The sequence below is a fragment of the Triplophysa dalaica genome, chromosome 13 (genome assembly GCF_015846415.1).
Source record: "Triplophysa dalaica isolate WHDGS20190420 chromosome 13, ASM1584641v1, whole genome shotgun sequence".
NCBI classification, from domain to species: Eukaryota; Metazoa; Chordata; class Actinopteri; order Cypriniformes; family Nemacheilidae; genus Triplophysa; species Triplophysa dalaica.
The window spans coordinates 11374418-11399774 of record NC_079554.1 but is presented as its reverse complement, the minus strand read 5'-3'; the positions used below and the strand labels follow the sequence as shown (position 1 = coordinate 11399774).

General features: G+C 38.2%; 1 protein-coding gene across 10 annotated transcripts in view; it reads right to left on the bottom strand.

Annotated features, from left to right (window-relative positions):
• The window catches only part of fryl (furry homolog, like), a 79678-nt gene that overhangs the window by 45960 nt on the left and 8361 nt on the right, over positions 1 to 25357 (bottom strand). For 3 of the 10 annotated variants that reach the window (XM_056764834.1, XM_056764835.1, XM_056764837.1), the window contains exon 1: positions 17470 to 18123. The exons of 2 other annotated variants lie outside the window; for them this stretch is intronic. In XM_056764834.1, the coding sequence (XP_056620812.1) occupies positions 17470 to 17689 (220 nt within the window). In that variant the 5' untranslated portion in view covers positions 17690 to 18123. Of the gene's footprint in view, positions 1 to 6333; positions 6442 to 17469; positions 18126 to 25357 lie in introns of those variants that run through there. 5 more of the 10 variants (XM_056764838.1, XM_056764839.1, XR_008908696.1 and 2 more) reach the window with 4 other exon arrangements.

The following is a 25357-nucleotide window of genomic DNA, read 5'->3' as shown; positions in this document are numbered from 1 at the left end:
AAAGTCTGAAGATATAACATTAAATTATGAGGTATACGTAAAATACTCCTAATCTTTATGCCTACTACTTTTTTTAGTAATAGAGAGATTTAAATGTACCAAATATTTCTCAAGCTTGGTATTCAATGTTGGGTTAATTTCCATGTCGAGCACTACGTGTTCTGGGACCGCATTCTCCACAAAGGAAACATGCAACAAGGCTTTAAAACTGGGTCAAAACTAAATTCTCAGAATACTCAAAGAATGACTTCACCCAAAATGAAAATTCTTTCATCATTTACTCACACCCATGTCATTCCTAACCTGTATGACTTCGTCTGCAGAACACAGAAGATGATTTCTCAAAGAACACTGGTCACCAAACATGGTCACCATTGACATGGACACAAAATCACAGAGATATTCCTCAAAATAACTTATTTTGTGTTCCACAGAAGAAAGGGTCACATACACGTTTTGAATGACAAGAGGGTTAACAAATCACTTTAAGTCTGCCTTCGTATGAGCTCTCGTATCAGAACTGTGCCTGCAGCTGAAATGCCTCAGCTTGCAAGACCAAGAGTGACATGACAGCTGTAAAACTACAAAAGCATATATATGATGTCAGGGACATTGTGCTTACAAGGCTCAACTATCCAATCTTAACATTGTTGACAGTTTTTAGATGCTGTATCACAAGTAAATACTGACCTGCTACCTACATCATCCACTTTTTCTATATTTTACAAGAGAAAACCATCACCTAATGCATTCTTTCCCAAAATCACACATTAAGATCAAGGTTATATTAGTTTACTAAAATTAAAACTTTGGAAACTTTGAAATCAAATCAAATATTGACCAACAAATAATTGGGAGAAACTTAATTATAGAAAAAATTGAAATGTTGCCTCAAAAATAAATTGAAATAAGTTGAAAGCACTAAAATAATAAAACACAAAAACTAAAATAAAACTAAAATAAAAATTAATTATTCTTTTTTATAATTGCTAAATCTAATTAAATTTTGAATATAAGTAAAACTAAATAAAACTATAATAAATCTGATTAAGATATCGCATGTAAAATAATAACACACTTTCGATTCAGTCCTTAATGCAGAAATACTGGAAAAACTGTACATATCACATGTCTGCCCTCACTCAGGAAATCCCAACCCTTGTCTCTCACAGGTTGCCGAGGATACCACGATGATGCCGGGGAAGCTCAAACAATAATAGGAGGATGAACAAAAAAAGTCCTTGTAAAATTTAATGAGTTTTTCAGAGGAGAATGCAGGGTCGCACCTAGCAACTCCCCCACATCACAATACTGAAACATAAACATTCACCCACTCCGAGGCTACAAAAAGATGCACACGTGTAAGACTCCATCCTAGAAGCTGTTTGTGTGTTTGTCTATGTAAGAACGCTCATACTTTGTTCCCTGTTAAGCATCGCCTCCTAGTCCCTATGATGTGACAGACGACTCATTGGCCAGCATCCTAACAGGGTCCCTGGCCTGCTTCTGATTGGCCGACAGGTCTACTAATGAGCATTCTAACGTTGTTTGTACTTTTCCACTCAATGAGGCAGAAGGAGTGAGCAAAAAACACGCTGAGGAAAAATGTGTGGAATCCCTCTCTGTCTCTCAATCTATTCATCCTCCTTCCATTCCTCTTTCTGCCGTATAATTTGTGACACACTGGGCTGCATTTCTAACCCCATAGCACGCATTTGTGCCAAAGAGTGAGGCAGAGAGTCACATGAAATGAAGTCACAACACAGCGGCCATTAACGCCGAGGCTGTTTGGAAACAGTATTCTCTAAGACACCATGATACCCTGAACTTCACCACATGGTCCCAAAATCTGATTCGCTGACTGAAAGTGAACTCGCACAGCTGGGCTCTGTGTCCTTTCTCGCGGTCACCTGCTGTAAATATAAATAAAGCAACACCCCCAAATAAAATCTAAATTATTCACACTAACAAACGTTGTTGTTTTTTTCAAGAAGGAACACAACAGTACAAATATGAGACAACCGTTCATAAATAACAACATTATCCTAAACTGTTGGTAATTTATAAGAAGTCTTCTGTTTAAGAAATTATGTTAGCGGAAGAGGTAAAGTAATAAAGTTTTATAATTGTTATGTTTGATGAAATCATTTTGTTTCATTATAATGAATTAGACCCGAGTAATGTACGGTTTTAAAACTAAACTGTTAGTCATAGATGTTACAGTACTTGTCCAATTCGATGGTGTGATAACTGCGCAGTTTTAGTGTTTAAATTAATCAAGTTATTTTGAACGTACCCACATCATTTGCAGTAATGCTAGATGGACCGACGGTACGAACGACTTCGGCATCTGTCTACGACAGTGTCACGCGGTTGCTACGTCAATAAAGACGGTATCAAGGGGCAAGGCGGATATGACGCCATTGGCAGGTGACTAAACGGCCCCGGTGCACTGTTTATAATGCCGATTTTCTCAGGATTTAATAGATAACATTGGCCTAGTGGTTTTGGGATATTTTACTGCAAAATTCTCACAAACTGTACCTTTAAAAAACATAGTAGGTTATGTCTTAAGTGAACGGACGAAACAGATGAAAAACAACGCATGTGTAAAGTATCAGTGTACTTGATCTGTTGCATTCCTCTTAAAGCGACACCACATATTCCTGCTATCTGTTAAAAGTAAAGGAAATCACTATCTGCATGTGACTCAATAGCTTCTGTTACTTCAATAAGGATCCATCTTGATTTATTTTGTACATATGCAATGTTATGTTTTATTTGATTATTTTAATTCATTTCTATACCTTAAAAGTTATATATATAGTATCTTATTTAATCTTACTTTGCTCTGTTGTTTTATTGGTGCTGTCATTTGTAGCTTGATTATTTGTCAGTAGTCACTTTTCCCTGAACATAGCACAAACCGAACAGTGACCCTAAAACCGTGACACAACCGAACCGTGAGTCATTTGAACCGTTACACCCCTAGTGCATAAAGGATGACTTCCGCTACTGAGCGATGTGGATGTGGTTTGTCTCAGGAGAACACAGGCCGATCACACACAGAGATCAAATAACGTAAATGACCTCATCGTCATCTACATTATCGTAGCTATTTAAAGCCCAACACACACAGTGGCGATCATCTTAATGTTTTCCTGATCACAGCAGCTTCAGGGTGGGTCTGACATCTCACCCAAATCTGTTCATACAATAAATACTCACTTTCAAATCCAGATTACCCTAAACAACAACAACATATACACAGACTGAACCAGATCAAAACTTAAGTGTGTTTTTTTTTATGTCATTCCATACCTGAATGACTTTGTTCCGCAGAATACAAAAAAGAAGACTTTAAAGAATGTTGGTAGCCAAACAACATTGGCCCCCATTGACTTTAATTGTATTGGCACAAATCAATTTAGACATTTCTCAAAATATCTCCTTTTGTGTTCCACATATACAGTACATAAATTACATGTGAGTGAATAAATAACGACAGATTTTCTATTTTTGGGTGAACTATCCCTTTAACCAGATGTGTTATTGAGGTAGCTCAAATAGGTATAGGTAGCTCAAAAAAAAAAAAAAGTTGATCTTAAAGAAAATAATGCCTGCTAATCATACCCCATGCAGAAATCCTTTGTGGCACTTTCCAGAATTCAACAGTGCATTACATTACTATCCGATCAGTACAAGCATATGAAGTGGCCAACCCTTAGTGAATACCACCATGAATAAATAATAACCACCTTTGTTATCTTAAAAAAATTACAGCTGTTTCAAACAATTCTCTGTGGTGGGCTTCCACCTGCTTCATTCATGATGGAGTGTGTTTGTGTGTTTGAAAGAGAGATTAATCTACTATGGCCCTAATAAAGTGTAAACATTATATCAGCGGTGTCTCAACATGCCCAGATTCCACCGCGAATCTCCCTCCAAAAGCAATTCACAGATACACACACTTATCTGATTCATCTCAGTTACACAGCTTCACTTCACATTCAGTAAAGTTATACCTTTGACCTTCGACCACAGTGGGAAGATAGTGGAGGAAAGAGAATCTACCGGCTAGGTTGAATGTTGCCAGCTCTTGAAACTAGGTCTCACTCCTCATTGTTTGAATGGAGAGGCCCAACGCAAGAGAATTGGCACCAACACACCAGATTGGAGAAAGGAAGGAGAAAAAGCGGGAGAAACCTAGTATTGCATGCCAACCGCAAGTGACATTTCTCCCAGAGTGACTGCACTGGATGTTACAGGCTGTTGATGGGACAGTTGGTCAACAGTCACTGTGGGCTCCTTCATTTTCAACTAAAATCACCAAATATGCCCAATCCAAAAACTAGATTGGATCCAGATAGCTCCAGCTCCGGTAGGTGTTGTATTGTAACTGTTCTATCTGGAGGTAAAAAGCATATTTTCAATTGAAAGCCATTCAAATGCAGGTGTGCATTCTGAGGAAACCACACTTTTAGCAACATTCCTGGGAAGCTATCCAAAGACCAACTCCTTTTCATGCAGAGAACATCTTTTAGTCGGCAAGGCCTAATGGGAAGGTCATTGAACACTGATCTATAAATCTGGTTTTGTTCTTCTTTCTCTAAAAAAGCTTGTGCGTAAGTATGTCTACAATTACAGCAGTGACTTTCAGAAAGTTAACACGAGTGCTTCAGGTTAAAAAGACTTACAGCTGGGCCCGAGATATGATTCTTGCTCAATAAATATGTGATCAAAAATTCTTCAAACAGCCACTATTCTTTGTGCTTAAGAAACAGTTCACACAAAAATGAAAATTTCAGTCTGTATACATTTTTATATTACGATGAACACAGAAAAAGCCAAGAACTGTTTGGTTAAAAGCCTTCTACCAAATATCTGAAAGGAAAAATTACTTGGTTCTGTTGAACAAAAAATATATTTTGAAAAATGTAGGAGAGCAAACCGTTCTGGGGCATTTTTGACTACCATTGTAATTTTTCCTACCATGTTATTCAATGGTGGCCAAACACTGTTTGGTTACAAGCATTCTTCCAAATGTCTTTCTCTGTGTTCATCGAGCGAAGACATTTATACAGATTTGGAACAAGTCGAGGATAAATAAAGATAGAATTTTATTTTGGGGCGAAATTTCCATTTCATGCAAGAAGACTAGGATTGCGCAGGTGACTGTGTGAGATGTTGAAAAACATGTTTGAACTGTTTTGTGACCTTTGAAATTGCAGGTAAGTGTCATATTATATCGAAACAAGTTGATGCAACTCAACATGTGACACTGCTTGTAAAACAGTTTCACAATCTTAAAATGATAATCATAATTTTTACAATTATTTCAATCTTTGACATTGCCTTACTGAGTTAATATAAAATAAATCCAGATCATATTTTGAAAGAATATTATGTAGAATCATTTTATGCAAAAAACAGTACATCCGAATAAATTAACTTAACCAGTGTTTTCACATGCAATTTTCAATCCTTGTAATTCTACAAGTATTACACGTATATCCCATAACCCTGATGGAGCTGAGTGTGTGAATCACTGCAGGATTCCAAAAATCACACACTGACAGTAATTTAATACACATGTCCTAGAACAAAAGTACATGCTGTGTGTGTGTGAGTGCACGTACTGTATCTATATGTGTGTGCGATATACTATCATTTTGCTCTTTTTTTCCACCGGGATTGCTAATGTATCCTTTCATTGATCGGCCTCTTCACTGGCCCATCCACCATTATCATACGCACACCACTTCCTATATCAGACAAACATCATGAGAAACCCAAGACCTGCAAAGAGGACATCAGGCGGAAGGAGGACAGAGAATAAAGCTAGTTATACTGAGTAGCAGATGAGATAAGAGAGACACTGCAGAGCTAGGAGATGTATCAAATCCAGCAGTCAGATGATCCAGCAGACAACTGAACTGCAAAAATAGCCGTGAAACTTCAGAGATAATGTGAACAATATTACCATGTGGAACTGTTCAAAAGAAAGTTCATGCAAGTGTTTTGTTACCCTGTCCCAAATAAAGACCCCTTTGGCTTGTCATGTTGTTGTACACATGTGCCTCTGACAGTGTATGTGTATAAAGAACACGCCACGCTCTGATCACACACCCCCTAACAGACACAAACATGCTATATTAATTCAACTAGACATCAAACAGTACTAGCTTTGCTATGCAGAGACAGTGGCGTGTATGCAAGGCTGTCATAGCACCCTGGCAATGATTCCCGAGCTGTAATAAATTTGTGAAAGCTGAATCCGAGCTAGGCGTTTCATCTTCATAAAGCTGATGCTTGACACCGAGAGTTACTCACAATTCCCACTCCAGGACTTGAGCAGAGACTTAATGCTGATCTCAAAGAACACCGAATCCTGCAGACTCAGCATGACGCCAGCAGAGGACTGTGGGTAAAAAGAAGGCACTGGATCCTCTGGCCAGTCTGGCTGGCTCCTGTACTCCAAGCGTTTGCTCACCCGCTCATCCCGTCTGGTCAGAAGGGCAAAGTTTCAGCCTCTGTCCCGGGCTTGTGATGAAGCGCATGCTGCAGAACGCACACAAATGCACGTGTGTTGTCACGCGTACCTACTCTCACGCTCTCTCAGATCAGCTGCGGTGCTCTGAGAGGCCCATATGGAGCGAGAGAGTAAAATAAGAACCGAGACAAGAAAATCAACAAAGAAAAGAGTATGCTGTGTCCTCAGATGGGAATTCCAAAGGCATGCGGGAGTATTATCCAGGTCATCCAGCCCAGAATGCCGCTCTCGAAGCGTGCAGGGAAACTTTGTTCCGGGAATGTGTGAGCGTCTGAGTGAGGATGGACTCCCAGCTGAGAGCGGGCAGCGCTCTTGCTCGCGAAACTCGTCTGCGCTGGGTCCTAAAACCCACCCCACATGCAACTCTAACACACTTATCCCCTCCTGTACTCCCATTCACTCGGTATGGGTTGGTTGGACTTGTTCTCTCGTGCCCACCCTCTCTCATTCTGTGAAGAGAGCGTTTGTTTCAATGGCAGAATAGGAGGGGAGAGTGATGTCATCAACACGCTGCTAGCCTCCTCTGGCTTCTCTCCAGTGCTTCAAATACATGTCATTTCAGCTCCCGCTTCGCTGTTTTCACTCTCTCCTCACTTTATCTATTCCTCACTTTAGAGGCTGGGCACTACGCACACTTCCTGTACCAAAACTGATGTGTCACCAGCAACTGCAGTAAATTGTTCGAGAAAGAGAGAGAGTATAAAACAGAGTGGAATCTAGGAGACAAGGGATGTCAGTATAATTAACTTAAACTTAAATTATGAACATAAATACTATATCCATACAGCAGATCATAAACCCTGAAGTGATGTTGGAGACAAATGTGAGTAAAAAATGATTTAGTTTTTTCCTAATTGCTTTTTTCTCTTAATCTGATCGAAACACATCTCGGTTACTTTTCGGTTAGTTTTCCACTTAAACACACCCCAAAAATAATTTTGGACTTTATTCCACAATGCTAAATTGGTGAAAATAAAAAACTCAATAATGAGCTGTTAAGGCCCATTTGTGGGCACCCATAGGAAAACTAATTATTTTTATTTGTCCAATAAACATACAACAAATCATACACATGTACACATACACTTTCTCTCTTTCTTATGGGATGGTCAAATGTATTGTAAGCATTTGCAAGCAAACCTCTATTTTTTTTTTAAATTCTACATGTTTAACTTGTGATAAAATCTAGAACTTAAGATGTTAAGTGTGTTACAACATTAGTTTATAGTTTCAGCCTATGCAACCAGTGCAGCCATTGAATCTTGCAATTTATACAAAAAACATAAAAAATATGTTATTTTACATTCAAACGAATGGAGTAAATGAGGTTAATAAGGTAAAAAATATAAAATATTTCAAGATATACATATGATTTTTTTGTAATTGAGTTCAGTTAAAAGGCTGAAGTCAAATACATTTGGGATGGTATGTGTGGGAGTGTTGAGAGAATTTTTATTATAAGGTGAACTATACCCCTTAACATTTACTTTGATACACCTTCAATCACTTTCATTATGTGTAAGCCATTCAGCTTGGAATAACATGAATGAAATTTTATTTCTGGCTGCACTATTCCCTTGAACACATAAACCCACATTTCACTTGGTTCCAGTCCAAAAAAGAAACCATGTTTCTAAAAATACCAACATTTTCCCCAAGTTGGCAACGTACACATTGTACAAGCGGCGACTGTTTGGAAAAGTCATACCCTTGCAAATTTACATTGACGCACTGAAGTCCACACACACAGCTGGTGTAAGTGATGCTTGACCTATGAGGTAACCAATGCCTGCTTGCAGAAGAGGGTGCGGCAGTCTGGGTTATTAACAGAAGAATGAAAAAACAAGGCAGTGAGATCAGAGAAAATGACACACGCCCCTGATCTGACATATCATTTGAAAAAACACAGTATGAGCTAATCATGCCATACCAATGACAATTTTTTTTATATTTTGGCCAATTCCAAGCATACTACTGGGAATATGCTTAAATATACAACATAACAACAAGTTTTATTGAGAAGTTATTGAAAACTCAATCCAATTGTTTTAATTGAATAAAGAACTTGAAAAATAAACAATTATGTTTTCAGTGCAGTCAAATCCGTTCCTATGATGTGCCATACAGGACAACATAGAAGCAAATGTGTGAAATAGAATAAATACATGCTGGCTCAACAACACGTTTAGCACTTTTTAAATCAACATCCAATCATAATGCACGCCAATTCATTGAACCATAACACACTCTGCGCACACGGTAATCCACAATAACAGACCCTAGAAATAACCTTCCACCATCTTCAGTGTCCTGCCACCTCCAATCACAGACATTAGTGCCTGACATCATCTGACCAGAGCCCCGAGACCAGATAAAAGAGTGCACACAAACAGATTCCACCGATACCACTCACAATCTCTCTTTCTCTCTTTCCCTCCTCTCGTCTCTCTTTCTCTCTCTTTCCATCACTTGACTGTCCCTCCCTGCTGGAGTTATGCAAAGCGCAAAGGCAGCATTGTAAACAAACACTGGGTACAAAAGCCCGTATTGTGAGAATGGCAGCACGGGGCTTCCACTCCCACACTCACACATAAACATAAATATACGCACATGCACAAACAAACACATTATATGGACTGGAGCTTGTTACACATTTGTGTATACAGTACTTCGAGCTGCTGGTTGAGCATTCATGGCCAAATAATCAATACGCAATCAAAATACATTTATGAATATATTCGGAAAATATTCTGTCAAGCTTGATAATGATAGCTTTGTCAGTCAAAACTCACTGAAATGTTACTTTAAACTTCCTGTGAATGACATCGGACTTCATTGTACTGAAATAAGGTTACAGGTGAATGAAGGAAGAATGATTTACTGTGACCTCAAAAGGCCAATTTTTGTACTTCTGCAATATAGAGCTAAAAACAAAACCAGGGCTGAGAACTGGCTGTTCCTGCATGCACCACACCCATAAAAATAAAGTCACTCCACAATCACATGATGGTCTAAAGACTGCCATCTCCCCATCGCTCACACACAAGCACTCAAAAGCACACAGTTTGGGGTAAACAGTGGGATCCTGTTCATTACAACAGGAATGTTGCTCTATTTTCAACACGGTAACAATGTACATAAATATACAGAAGCAGCATCCAGTTAAACTCAATTCCAGATTTACAGTAACGCAACCAAATTTTGATCCAGATTAAAAACACACAAAGTCAACCGTTATTCCCAATTGACAGCAATGAAACCAGATTCTGATCCAGATCAAAAACACAAACTCAACCACTCTTCTAAGATTTACTCAACCCCCATTCCCAATTTAAAGAAGTTATCTAATGTACAGCAAAAAAAAACAACCCTCTTTTCCAGCTTTACTAAATAAATCAGTTACTGATACAAAAAAACAACACAAACTCAACTCCCAATCCACTGGATCTGGATCCGAATTTGGTTAGATACAAAGCACAAACTCAACCCCAATCTACTTCAAACCTGATTCTAATAAAGATTAAATTCAACCCCCACCCCTTCTTTTAGCAACTAAACCAGATCCCGAGTAAGCTAAAAAAATACAAACTCAACCCCCATCCCATTTTAGAGCAACTAAACCAGATTCTGATCCACATTAGAAAACGCATTCAAACCTAAAAAAAAATCTGGCAAAACGATGAAACAAGCTCGGCTGCTGATGTCGCAGGAGAAGACAGACTGTAAGTGCTTTTGGACAGTGAGCAGGGAATAGAGACCGACAGACAGGCAGTCTGTTGAAGGCCCTGCAATCCCAGGAGGCCACGGTGAGAGTGCATTTCCTGTTTTGTGCATTACAGCACCAAGCAAAGGGAAAAGGAGAGCCAAAAAAGAAACACGGATGAGAGTGGAGAGCGAAGGAGAGAGAAAGAAATAGGAAAGGGAGAGAAAAAGAGACAAATCGATAAGTAATTTTATCAGAGGTTGTGCAATTGGATGAAGGTTTTAGCAAAGCAGGTTCCCCTGTGCAAGCAACATTAAAACTGCAACTCCCATAATTCAAAGCTACAAAAGTGCAAACAAGAGAATCAAAGAGCACCGTGGTGAAATAATACAACCAATTGTGTGGCGTTCATGTGGTCATCATTTACTCGCCATCATGCGATTCCAAACCGGTTTGACTTTATCTTTATCTGAAACTTGAGTTATATTATGTTATCTACTTTTGTGTACAGTAAGCAAGCAAGTTTAGAAACCACATGAGGGTGAGCAAACAATGCCCAAATTTCATTTGAGATGAACTGTCCCAGTAATTCTATGAATGAACAACTAACATTAAGTTCTTTGGATGTCAGAAAGTCAGTCCCATGCTGAAACATTTCAGCTAAACCATAACACTGCGTCAGACACGGTGTAAACTGGGATGCTGAACACCTTGATTTGAACAAGCCTCTTTTAGCACCATGCAACAAACACACGCTCTGCAGAGAGAGAAAGAGACACTTTTAAAAAGTGGTGAAACCCAGTGTGTTGCGAAGAGAGGGACAGTGGGCGTGCTAGCCTAACATTTCCACTGAACTGCTTAAGTCAGCACAGACGCTGGTACAGTACACATCATCTCCAACTGACCAAATACTGCAGAGTACAGTAAGCTGCGTCATTAACGAGAGGGAGAACAGACAGAAACACAAAAGAAAGAGGGAAAGAACGACAATATCTTTTTTTTTATAAAACACATTTTACTATAGTAAGGTCCTTTGATATCCATGACAAATCGAGAAACTCACATTTTTTTATGATAAAGAAAGAAGCATTTAACAGCTAATTACATTCATATTAGGGATGCACCGATATGTCAATTTTGGCCAATAACAATAACCGATAATTCTTTAATGTTGGAAACCGACAACCGAAATATTGTCCGATATACAGTATCGAAATATTCATATAAAATTCTTAAGACTGAAATAAAAGGCAAAAATTGGACAACTGAGTTTATTTGAAAACATTCACTGCGTAAAACAAGGTAACCATTAGTTCTATTTTTCCCCTGAAAATCATGTATCAAGCCTACTTTACACTATTTAACGATTCTTTAACTTTCAAACTTTTCTGGTATATTTAATAAACAAATCATAGATGTTCTTCCAGATATTTTTTTCAATACCCACATGTCTAACAGGTCTCAAGGCAGGAAGCATTCAAACAGCAGTCTGATTCAAACAATATGCTTTTGTTCCTATAATTCACACATTCATAAATACTGCATCTACATACTGTACCTATAACAGCAATGTTTTGATAATAGCAGTAGGTGTATGATCACGACAGAAAGACAGTACTGTACTGTATTTTAACTGTGAGCTGCTTGCGGATGAAGTAGTTTAACCATAGGAAATGATTTAACATTTCTCGGTTTTAATATGTTGGCATAATTGTTATTAAAAATGACTATTTATCGGACGACACAGACATGGCTGATTATTTATTGTGCATCCCTATTTCAAATCATGATATGACCACCACTAGCGTCAATAATTCTACATCCGCTTAATATGTTACCACTTGTTCTGTATGTCTCGGAGTAAATAAGTGACACGGTTTTGTGTACTGCACTTGTCACCCTCGAGTAGTTTTCACTCTCTGCGTCTCTAATGCAAACACATTTACTTCATCTTAATAGCTGCTCTAAGAGTTAAAAAATTTTGCTGCTTCAATTGAGAAAGACTACTATCATACACAGAATAATATTCAAAGGTCTTAGCTACAACTCAGCAAAATAAAAGTCAAATTTACCTAAACAAATTATACCATACCCATAATATTGCATTTTGTACTATTTACTACCATAAACTGATACTGTAGTACTAGAGTAAGGTTCAAAAACACTGCAACATCTAGGAATTTGACTATAGTAAATACTGCAGTTGATAGTTTACAGTAAACACTACAAACTACACTGCTACTGTAAACATTGTACTTTTATGTGACCCTGTACAACAAAACCAGTCTTAAGGGTCAATTTTTGACACTTAGATTTTTATCTCATCCTAAAGCTTCCCATTGTTAAATTGTTTGTGAGGATAGGATGATATTTGGCCGAGATGCAACTGAAAATAATAATAAAAAAAAATCGAAATATTGAGAAAATCGCCTTTAAAGTTGTCCAGATGAAGTCCTTAGCATAGCATATGTGATGCGATCTTGGAAAATGTTCAGATGATGTGCTAGATGATGTTTAAGGACATGCCAGCAGAGCTGCAAAATAATCACTCATAACTTTACACTACAAAGACAGTTCACCTATCAAAGTAAACCAAATAACATGAAGAATGAAGGAGAATCAATGCACATTTACCGCCAGTCTGGTGTAAAATACAGCATGCAAAGTTTTCAATGCAAGGTAATCGAAAGATGGCGGAGCTCACCGTCTGGAAGGATGATCAAAAGTTAAGATACTATGCCCATGATAAACCATCTAAATCTTGCTTCACTACTTACTAGTTGTTGTCCGTAATGTTTGCTAGTGTCCATGTGTTGTGATGCAGTGCTCTTTGAATCCTGACAGAGCGCTCGTTCTTTAAGTGTGCCCAGCACAATTTTCCTTACTTTCGCTTTATTCAAACGTTTTATACAGTGTTTTTATACACTTCTACACTAGGAAAGGTTTTTTTATTAAATTGTTATTAGTCTTGTACCACTGTAAAGTGACTTTTACTTGTGATACTTGACTGCTGTGATTTTATTTTCGTCACCTATACCTGTCACTAAATTCCGTTCCTGAAAATCATAGCGCTCAGCCGACTTCAGATAGCGTGACTTAAGCATACATACAAGGTATGAGTGAAATAAAACCAGCTTTGGAAAGGGTTTTCATTGGGCATCAAAAACTGTAATATGTTAATTTTCAGAGTGTGTATAGTTTTCCTAGATCCCATCATATATTACCCACAAAAATTATGTTTGGATATTTTAACCATAGGAAATTTCGTAAATAAGTTCATGGAACATTATCTTTACTTAATACCCTAAAGATTTTGGGCCTAAATGAACAATCGATCATTTTGACCCACACAATGTACAGTACTTTTGGCTATTACTAAAAATGTTCCTGTGGTCCAGGGTCACATAGTAAAAATATGAAAATAAAAATTAATTTGGGAGAAAATTAAAATGACATTTGGGGAACATAAAAGGGCTTTACTTTTGCTAGAGTGAAGTAACAATCCACTACCGATAGACTGTTGTACATGGTTTTGACAGCTGTGACAAAGAGAGTGTTTAACTGTACGATCTTAACTTGTGTGGCATATCCTAAACCTGCATTTCTACTCTTCCAATAGTTATGAACCACAAACTGCCCGACAGAAAACATCACATGCACACGCATGCATTTTCCTCAAGAAAAACTTTCATTTAACTTTAATGAACTCTTGGATCGCAATGACTACAGCCATAAGAAAAAGAGGAAGAGAGGGTGTGGCTGGGCTGCTACTGTGTCTGTTTGAGTGTGATCACTGTTTCCAGATCAGCAACCCTGGAAACCCCTCAAGGGGACAAATATTATTAGACACCATAACACGCAGTACAGTAGCCATATCCTTCCTCTTCCTGAATGCGGTGTGTTCTGCGCTCAGCAACATCTAGAGCAAAACACAACTGACATAACACCCTTCAAAACACCATTGATATCAACTAAAACGAGTGATCCGAGAGCTCATCAGAACATCACTATGTAACACGGCGAGCAGGGTAGGTCTCTCTGATTGTCTGTAAATCTGCCTTGCAGCTGAAGAAACAGGTTGAGCTGGGGACGGGCGCTACCCAACAAAACATAAAAACGTTCCTGCCAAACCATAGAAAAATAAATGTCAACACTGGGTCAATATCCATTCAGAAACAAATCAAAGCAAATAACTAGATATATGACTCCTGAGCTCCAGGGAATTATAACAAAGTCGACAATAAAAATCAAGGAGTCGTTGGTCTTTTGAACATCTTTTACTTGCTTACTTCAAGGGGAAAAATAGCTCTTCCAATAATTACAATACTTTGACGATATTTCAAAAACAATATTCTGAAGTGAAGAGAACATAGTGTCAGGCAGTGTCCAGCAGCTTTGCAAATGAACTTGGAGTGTATCTAGCTACTTGAAGAGAACATCGAATGTTAGATTTGCTTATTTGTCTCATGTCGTAGACATTCTAGATACATTTTTGAGTGGCATGGCCAACACTGGGAGATTGGAAGTTTACACACACACGGAATGAGCGTGTCCTGGCAGGTACATTAAAAACCCGAATCACTGACACACAAGACTCATCAATTTGGAGCGAGCGAGGCGTGGTCCTGGTGCAGTTTAATTACCCACAAACATAGTTTGGCTTGAATCTTCGAAGGATAAAGAACTCTACGGATAAAATACTCCTCTCGTCTGGATTTGCTTTCCGTCACATTTGAATGTGTGGTGGTCAATTTGCATTTTAAATGAAAACACATTCAGGGGATCACACCCTAGACTGCATGTCTGCTTGTTACTAACAGGAAAACAAAGAATGGTTGTAGCTTCATCACCCCAACATTACGCACAAAAGTGCAAATGTTTCCCCATATGACCCTGCATCACATTTCCCGTATGACTCAGGAGCTTGTCAACAAACAGCAGACAGCATGTCCCTGAGAAATGGGAAATTTTTGTCTCTAGTTATCATGTGTACAATTTGGCATCCAATCCATACTGGTCTGCATGATATGTTAATACCTTCCACTGTAATTTTTTGGCTGACCTTTATATTTTAAGTAAAATAAAACTGGTTTTACAAGGCATTTCAACTAATTATTTAAAATTTTGATCAATGGCGATCTGCTGGACCTAATAGAACAAGTTGGAGTAAAAGGAATACTTCAATTCAATTTATAATAGTTCACTTTAAAATTTAAATTTCATGATAATTCACATGTCATACAAGTCATCTGTGTGTTTATTTCTTCTGTCAAAAACAAATTGAGGCTTTTGAGGAAAGCTTTCCAGGATTCTAGTCCATGTAGTGGACTTAAACGGGGACTGTTGGTTAAGGCCCAAATTAAAAGTAACAAATATATCAAATTCCTTTAAACAAAGAACACAGTTTAATTAATTTTATGAAGTAAATCATTTATGTAGAGGAAAGCCAATTTGATGGTACTTACATTTTAGGGCCACAAAAGTTTTTTGCAGTGTGTCCATCCGTTTTGGCTCTAGACTGCGACTAAATAGTTGCATTTTGCGACTGTTTTTCCTGCCATTGCGACACTTTTTTCTTAATGGTCGCACCAATGTGACTGCCAAACTGATCAATAGCGTTTATAATTTTTGCGTATTATAAAAATTAATGCGCAGAAATGTTATATTGCGTAAGCGGTACATTCAGTCACTCATTTTCGTCTCCCCTCCTTCACTTATCTATCAGTGTCCTCTTCCCCAAAGACGTAATTCGCAGGTAAGAGGCGAAGGACCGAAAGAACAGACGAGTTTAGCGCTCAATCTTGCAAAATAAACAAATATGCAAAATACAAGAATTTCCCAACTAAGGTACAAAATAGCAAACATAACGAAATGTGTTTGCAAGTATTGTATGCATGTGAAACTAATGCAGGATCATGCGTTTAAACTTAAGGCACTGATCTATTGTACAAAGCTCTCTAACAATACTGCAAAGCACACAAGACGTTATACATCACACTAAATACTATTTTTTTTTAAGTCGCTATTGATAGAAGCCAAATGTGTATCAATGCAGCTTTCATCAAGAATAATCACTAAAAGCCTTCAGGTCTCGTGGGTTGTTTGAGATATGTGCGCTCCCAGAGAGTCGAAGCACAAAATTAAATGGAGTTCTCTCTCTGAAACGGACATATAAACACAAGATAATGTCAAAATTCCCATAATAAAAATAAACCTTGAAAAGGTATTTAGTTTCGTGACCAAACAGTTGGAAACAAAACACATGTGTGTTCCAGTATATTAAGCGAGCTCTTAAAGGGGCAGCAGCATAATAAAGATCTCTGTTTATAATGTTCATCAGACAACAAAGGACGGGCCCAAAAACACCCATTGATATAAAAGGAAATGTGTTCTCTAATAGGAGTTGTTCAACAAATTAGATGTTCAACAAAAACATCTTGGTTGTGCGCCAATAAAGGATGAGTCATAAAATTGAGTAATAACTTAAAACCTACTAAAAACATGTAACTACCCATAATTCCCTACAACAGCTCTTCATGAACGCGAAAATACAAATACAAGATTGCATTTGCAAAACATTTGAAGCTTGTTAATGATGATATGATGTGCTTTCTGTATACATTGTAGTTTAACCCAGATTATTCCCAGAAAATCCTTACTTATTCAAACAGACTGTGCCGTTCTTTTGCATTGATTTAAAGTTATAGTTCACACAAAGCAGAACACAAAAGAAGGTGTTACAAATTGCAAAACAAATGACCGGTGGATATGCATCTCTACATAAAATCACCCACTGAAACTTCTGCTCAGATTGTGATATGAGATTTTGCCCACAAATCACTAAAGTTAACAAGTGCGTTTCTGAGTCAACCCCATTATCAAAGGCAGTGAGAATTCAACACCAGCATCTCGAGAGCATCTCCTTAGGTTATCTGTAAATATTTAGATGAAAACAAGACTTCATTTGCCTCTGTTCTTCAGTTCAGACAGTTTTAGCTTTTTGATAGGTCACAGACTTGAGCTTCAGTACATCTGCTGACTGATGTTAGATAACACTCTCATAAAACATATGTTTCTTTTCCCTCGCCTTACATCAGTGCCCAGCTACTAAGTGCCAACACACACCTTAAACACACACACCTCCTAAACAAACAGCCCTCTCTGCACTATTCATCACAAGATGTTTAATTTTCAATCCGTCTGCTGTCAGTACCTTTGCCACGGTGTCGTTGAAGCCGTACGACCGGACGCCCGGTCGGGGTGGTTGCATCTTGCTCCTCTTCATTGACCGGTGGGACAGACTGCATCCCCAAACGTTTCATCCTCAGCAAGCGAGGGCCCGTATCCCGCAACCACACACCCCCCGCATCCGTCGCCGGCATGCCGCCGTCCCCCGAGATGGCCGTGGGAACGAGGCTCTTGAGAAATTCCATGTTTGCACTGTGACTTTCAGTCCAGGCGCCTGTGCGGGCGCACAGTGACCGTTCCGCCACCCACCATCACCTCTCAGGAATCAGGCTCGTCTGTAGCCGGACAGACGACCGCAGAGCGGCTCCTCCACCCAGGCAAAACCACGGCCACAAGTTCCTCTTTGTTGTGTCAGAGTTATTAGTAGAACGGTCTATGTATACAGCGTAACAAGAATAAAAAAGATGAAGTTCAGTGAGCTCTTCAGTTGTGGTGCGCTAATGTCGCCTTTAAGATCCGAGGAGATGAATGCTGCCGTTCAAGTCTGAAGGAATGAAGTACAAGCAAGCACCTGTAGATCCAGAGTTCTCAGAGTACAATTCCACCTGTCTGTTTTCCACATGCTACTCAGAAACGTATCCGAATGTTGTTAAGCTTTAACCACGACAAGACACCAACGTACTACCTGTCTGTTCATGCAAGATGGGATGATTTGAAGACAGTGGGCGGAGCTTTTCAGGTTGAGTGCCAAGCGTTATCGGGGCAGAACTTGGAGGCGTCCAACAAGAGATTACTAACGCACCAGAGAGCGTCCAATCAGAACACAGCTGCCAGCAACGACACCCAGACTTTCATGCTCTTAGAAAAGAGGGAGGGAGAAAGGCTCTTCCATCAGTGATGGCGAGGGAGTGTATAACAAAAAGTAAGAAGGCGTGTCGTCTTCAGCATGCTGCCACGCTCTGATAAGTTTTATCAGGCAATAAACTAGAGCTACTCCTCACACTCTTCCCACCACACACACAACATTGCATGCAATTGACACACACAAAATATGAACTCTCACTTCCCCTCCATATTTTCCTTCAAAAAGGCCGAATAACGTAATCTTGTCAAACAGACTATTTAAAGAAAAACATGTCTCATATCTAAGCAGACTAAAGTTCTGGTTTCACTTCCACTTTCCAGTAAAGCGGTGGGAGAATTAGCTTATGGCATGTTTGTCCTGTTTGACAGCTCACTAAATCAACAATACCGCATCAAACTTTACAGTGCATACAAAAATACACTAACAAAGAATATATTGCCACATGGATAAGGTTACAGCAGATTAATAAATTAAATATATAAAAATAGTTATGTTTTCTAGGGATCTGGAAAAAATTAAAAGGTGTTCCGAGTAAACTGATGGAAATGTTCTGCGTTTTGCATGAAGCAGGTCTTTCTGTGCTGACTCGCTGATACATATTCAAATGAAGCGGCTGCGTTCGCTGAGACTGGACATTGAAATAATGGCACAAACTCTCTGAACCTCCATTCAGTATACTGCGTTACCATTAGGGTTGGGTATCGTTTGAATTTGATCGATTTCGATTCTTATCGATTCCCAGTTTCGATTCCACAGTTGAAATAAATCATTTAGAGATTAACCTATAGGGCTACGTATAAAATATTGATTGTTCGATTTTAATCGATCTTCTATTCAAAGAAACAATATCGATTCGATGATCTCCCGGATCGATATTTTATCTTTGAATTGAAGATTCTTAATGCACGTGCCTTTAGATCCCGTCCAGAGGATGGTGCCATTATATGAGTTTAATTTTGAAATTTTGAATTTATTTCTTTAACGTTTCACGTTGTTCATGTATTTCAAGTTGCTTATGATTTATGAGGTTTGATTGCTCAAGTTAAAAGTAAAACGTAATTCAAAATAATTGTGTGTGCTGGGGCGCTGCTATTAACATGAATGTGTATTTCATTTATTTAGCAGAGTAGGGGGGTTTCAGTTATCACCATATATATTTAAAGAGTACATATTATGAGATCATGTAAATGACATTTCATGCAGTATGCCAAGTTGTAAAGACGAAGGTGAATGAATAAAGTTATTGGATTGGAAAAAAAGAGTACACTCTGAATCACGCAAACGAGTCGTGCCCTAGACCGATTCGCGAACTGGATTTACGTCACTACATATAGTCCCAACCTACATTTTGCTAGGACTGCCCGCAAAAACTTCACTCTTCTCCCCCAAACACTGTAGCTCGTGAGCCTCATTCGCGGTAGACCAATCACAGCAGACCAGACCATCTGACCAATCAGATCAGAGTAGGCTGGCAGACAGGAGGAGATTAGATGGATGATTCGCCAAACTAAACATTTGAGAGTCAGTCAAGCAAAAGGTAAGAAAAACTGCCTATTATAACAAAATAATAGTGTTTTTACACTTTGTATGCAAGTCAACTGGCTGTTGGACACTACTCAAATCAAAATAGGATATTAAAAATCAAGGAATATTTACTCTTTAAATATGGATTCCATGTCTGCTAAACTGATATTTAAAATGAAATACTGACAACTAATAGATATTGAATAGAAAATTCATCGAATTGAAACCAAATAAATTTGAATCGAATCGGCAAAATGGTCTCATAACCCAGCCCTATACACCTATCAATAGTAATTTAACCCGCTTATGAACTGATATGGAAAATATATATATATTTATGAGCACTGTTTTGTGTATATATACGCATGTTTTGTCTGATTTATTGCGATTTGTATCACCATAGTTTAACTACATCAGGGTTACTATAATGGAACTATGATTAATTTGTGGTTACCATTGATAAAACTTCCCAACAGCAGCTTTTACAATTGCAACCCTTGCAAAAAATGTAATAAGCTCTACCCATATGAAACCTTAAGATGTAAAAACAGTAATCATTTTTTCACCTTCATGTTGTTCAGAAGATGTGCTTTTGTGTCCATACCCTGGAATTCAATAGGGGGGAATGTTGTTTGGTTACCAAGATTCTTCAAAATATCGTTTGTGTTCTGCAGAAGAAGCACAGCAGGACAGCTGGGCAGTTTTAATTGCTTTAGGACAATTTGGCTTCCACAGCACCACCTGGAGGTCAGATCCAGGAAGAGGAAAATGACCTCAGCAACACACAGACAGAACAGTTTCCACTGTGGCCCAACATAACTTCATTCAAGGCCCAGAAGAACATTCCGTAGAGCAACCGAGTAGAAAATTGAGCAAGTGATTCACAGGAAACGCTCACACCCTTAAGCGCTGTGTGAACATGTCAGACCAACCATGATAGAGTTTCAGTTCCACAAGTGTGAGAAGACAAAATATGTGTACTACGTAGCTTGCAATAAGTGGTCCAAAATTATCTCCAACGTGCTACTTATTACCATCATAAGACAATTATATTGAAATTTGATTTAGTCTCCAACAAAGTACATTAAATAAGTCTTAAGTAACAGGCAAATGAGAAAAATAAGTTCAGACTGAGACAACAGGGTGTTTTAGTGCGTGTGTGTATGTGTGTGTGTGTGTGTGTGTGTGTGTTTATTTAAATACTTTAAATCTCTTTACAAGCCTGCCCCCTAGGGGTGCCCAAAAGCAATGCCTACAAACTACAGGACAAGGTGTCACACCACAAGGTGCACAATGGAAGACAATCATCCCCGATCTACCCCAGCAAATACACAGGTAAAAAGTTATATTACACATAAACATGTATGGTATACTGCAAGAATGTTGGAAAAAATGTTTATTACAACATTATGTAATGGCAGAATGTAAACCAACACGGCTGAACTTATCACAGATAACGAAATGGCCATTAGTGACATGATGAGAGAATGGAACATTTCTCTGGAAATTTATTGACTGGTTAGAATCTGTCAGACACACACACACAGCTGACTTTTTTCTATATGATGATCTAAAACAGCACAAAGCAAAACCGTTGACCTCAACACTAACCTACATTTAGCTTCTAGTTTCCAAGTAAAAGCAACTTAAAGGTCTGTGTGTGATTTAAAAACAGAACATTTAAAAGAATAAGCAAAGGAACTGAAGCGTTTCCCATACATGCATTTACTTGGGCGGTCCACCCAGGTATATTAATGCCAATCAAGTATATTTGGCGTCACATTTTGTAATTTTTCATTCGTATCCAGTATGTTTGTTTTGATCATTTCTGTATTTTGGAAAGCAGAAAGAACGTGTTGCATGAGAAAGAGCCATTGTATTATTATTATATTGCATAATCTATCATAATTTTTTTTTACTTCCCTGCATATAAAAAACACTTCTTTATTATAGCAAAGACTGCACTGGCAAGAAAAGAGAACATTAAAGGTATATTTCAAGCACTGGCCTGACTTTATAACTGTGAAGCTCGCACTGTATAAAGACACGTGTCCGCGCAGCCCACGTTGTATAAAGAAAACGCGTGTCTGCGCAGCCCGCATAGTATAAAGACGACGCATGTCTGCGCAGCTAGCGCTGTTTAACGAAGAAAATTGTCTGCAAAGCCAACACAGTGTACGTCATTTAAATGTTTCGGTTTGTTTAAAGATGTGCTGATATCCATTCCAGGAGTTCCACGTATAATGTTATCGTGAGGCTTCAGTTCAGAAGGTTTGCAACGTGACTTGTTTTACAATGTGACGACCAGTGTTGGGTGTAACAAGTTACTAAGTAATTAGTTACTGTAATTTAATTACTTTTCCCTTGAAAAAGTAAAGTAAGGGATTACTCGTATGTTTTCTGTAATTTAAATACAGTTACTTTTGATGTAATTAAACTAAATACTTTGTTAAATATATGCGTGTGCAATAGTGTAATTGACTTCAAAATTCAAAGTCTTACTTTAAAATCTGTGCTTTAATGTATAATTCTCACATTTGTAATACTTTGGTCAGTTAATAATATTATTTGAATGAATTCAATAAGCCGTTTCATGTATATTCTTGAATCACTTAACTAATCAAGGTTGATGTAGGATATAGAAAGTAATTAGTAATGAGTAACTAAATACTTTTTGGACAGAGTAATTTGGACAGTAATCTAATTACACTATTGAATATGTAATGAGTAACTAGTAATTAATTACTTTTTCAGAGTAACTTACCCAACACTGGTGACGATTTTGATAATTTTATGGAATAAATACATGTGAGTGTACTTTACTCGTGTGTTGTTTTTAATTGTTGACAAGTGGTTAGGTTTAGGGTAAAGGGTGGGATTGGGGTTAGGTCCTCTTAAAATATTTTTGAATCCATAAACATTTATTAAACCATTAATACTTTTAAAAATGCAAAAACAAAATGCGTCTTTATCTGACTGCACAAAACGGCATATGCGGTTGTTTTCATAACAATCACTAGAGGGCGCTTAAATTAAAAATGTTACCTGTTGTCTTAATAAGTTACGTCCACAAACAACATTTTGAGTCGATTTTACTTGGAGGACAGGCTGATATTAACTGTATTAAATTAAAATAAACTAATCAACAACAGTTATTGATTCTTTGTCGGAGGTCTACAGGAAATTACTTTTGGGCCACATAACGTTATTGTTGTTGCCAATGAAACCGTCTAAAGAGCACTCAAAGCCCATAAAAGAGAGTGAGAGAAGAAGAAATGGATAGTGAGAAATGTAAAGCCCCTGACTGAAATCAGCATAGGAATGTCAGAGGGGAAGCAAAAGGAACAATGCTTAACACTGCTTTCGTACAGCAACACAAAGACCTGCATGGGCAAAACAGGAAAACCAGCTCACATTGCAAACAGGGAACGAAACTGGTCCTAAATCAGCACTTTTACATCATTAAGGGGCAACAATGCTTGCATATCAAAACACTGAATGATTCAGGATCGGGCCTTCAACAGAACAATGATGCTGTCTACAATATTGAGTTCTACCATTGTATCGTCACACATCTCCGCTCGGCATCTATTTTCTAAGGAAACGGTATTTTGCTCAAATACTGGTTCGTTACTGCTTCCTGTCTTGCATAGCACTGGTTTTTCACAGGATGTTGTGTTTAGCAGTCAGAAATGCTCACAACCCTATCTAAAGATCTTCTTCATTTTTTGTGTATTAGCGATGTGCCCTGTCATAGATAGAATGCTGTTCACTGTACTATTGGTGTTAGGATTGATTTACACATTTTCTCCAGGGACAGAGTTGTCATTAGTTGAGAAACCCATAAATACTGTATATGAGGTCAAGGGCTGAACTTGTTCAACTGGTACATCCCCTAAGTTTGATTGAATGTGATTTATGATTAACACATATAATGCAGTTCAAAGGTCATTTATTTTCAGGTTAAATGACATTTTGAATCTTGATTACAGAAATTGGAAAAGTACAAATATAAAATGTTCCTGAAATGAACAGGAAACATGAAGAAAAAAAAGATGCCCATTCAAAAGCAAACGTCCACACGCTTTTCCCACACAATGCGTTCCTCTTCACAGGGTCTTTAGTCAACACTCTAAACAAACTCAACTTATTCACCTCACTGGCTGACTCAGAGCTGATTTGTTGTTAAAACATCCCACACGGTTTCGAGACTACCGAAAACTCTCACAACAGTTTCTGTGGAACTATCACAGGAGGTCTTACATTTAAACTTGCACCAGCTGCTATTGTGAATGGAACGGAAGTGATATTAGAGGCTACTCATTTTATACAAATACATATTTTGCATCATGTCACATAATCGCTAACTTTATAATTAATAACGTATTATTCAAATGACGTGATGCAAATTTTGCTTGAACATTGGCTTGAACCAATAGTGTTGATGGCTGGACAAGCTGTGTATCCAAACAATGGAAATGTGAAAACTAAAAAGTATAGAAAGTGGAAAGTGCATAAAAGCCTTTATTAATATACTTCATTATTATGTTATGTTGCTTTATAACACTTCATCTTATTAATCACCAAACCCACACAATCTAGACATAGTAAACCAACAAAGACAGTTGGCAAGAAACACCTGTTATTGCTTGCTATAAAGTTATTCATTTCTGGATCTTTTTACCTCTCCGGTTCATGGGTCACCACTACCCGGGTTCAAAACCAAGTGCAACGAAAGCCTCAACCTTCAGGCTACATCCATCAATACTAGACTTTCACGTACCTGACGTCTACAGAACCTCTGCAATTTGAGACCAAACATGTAGACCATGCAAAGGAACACGTTCCAGCCCTTTACACAACACTGGACCTTGTTCACAGAGCAATTCTGACTTTAAACAACATGATTCTGCACCACTCAAGTCAGCATCTCAGCATCCACAAAACCCCCCAGCGTGGGGGTCGGTCAACAGCGCATGGCATTCAAACTCTGCTGTGGATGCTGTGCTGTGCCATGTTTTGTTATGGTATACATCCCCTTCATTTTATTCACAACTTGTTATGTAACTGCTGTCGTCACTTTCTGCATTTTTCGGGGGTTAATTCAATATAATCTCTGGTGAACCAAATTTATCTGTAGTATGAACTATGTACGTGTATCAGTTTACTTCAGACTGCAACAAAAAGGTATTACAGGCCACCGAAAGCTGACTGAGTTACCTGGCTGAACGGTTCAGACCTTATTAACCGCTCGGTCTGCACAGCGTGGCAGTCGAACACACCTACGGTCTACACGTTTTGTGTCATTAAATCAGGTCTTTTAATCGGCCGTTAAAGAGATGTCGATTAAGCTATTTAAAGTGAACATCGGCCAATATCATCAACCCTTAGTTGAGGGTATGAATACTTATGCAATGTACTTAATATAGTTTTGAATTTTTTATGAATTTGCTAAGTTCTAAGTTACGAATCTGTTTTTTGTTTTTACGTTATTGTGCATGGAGTGTAGACAAGACAAAAGACT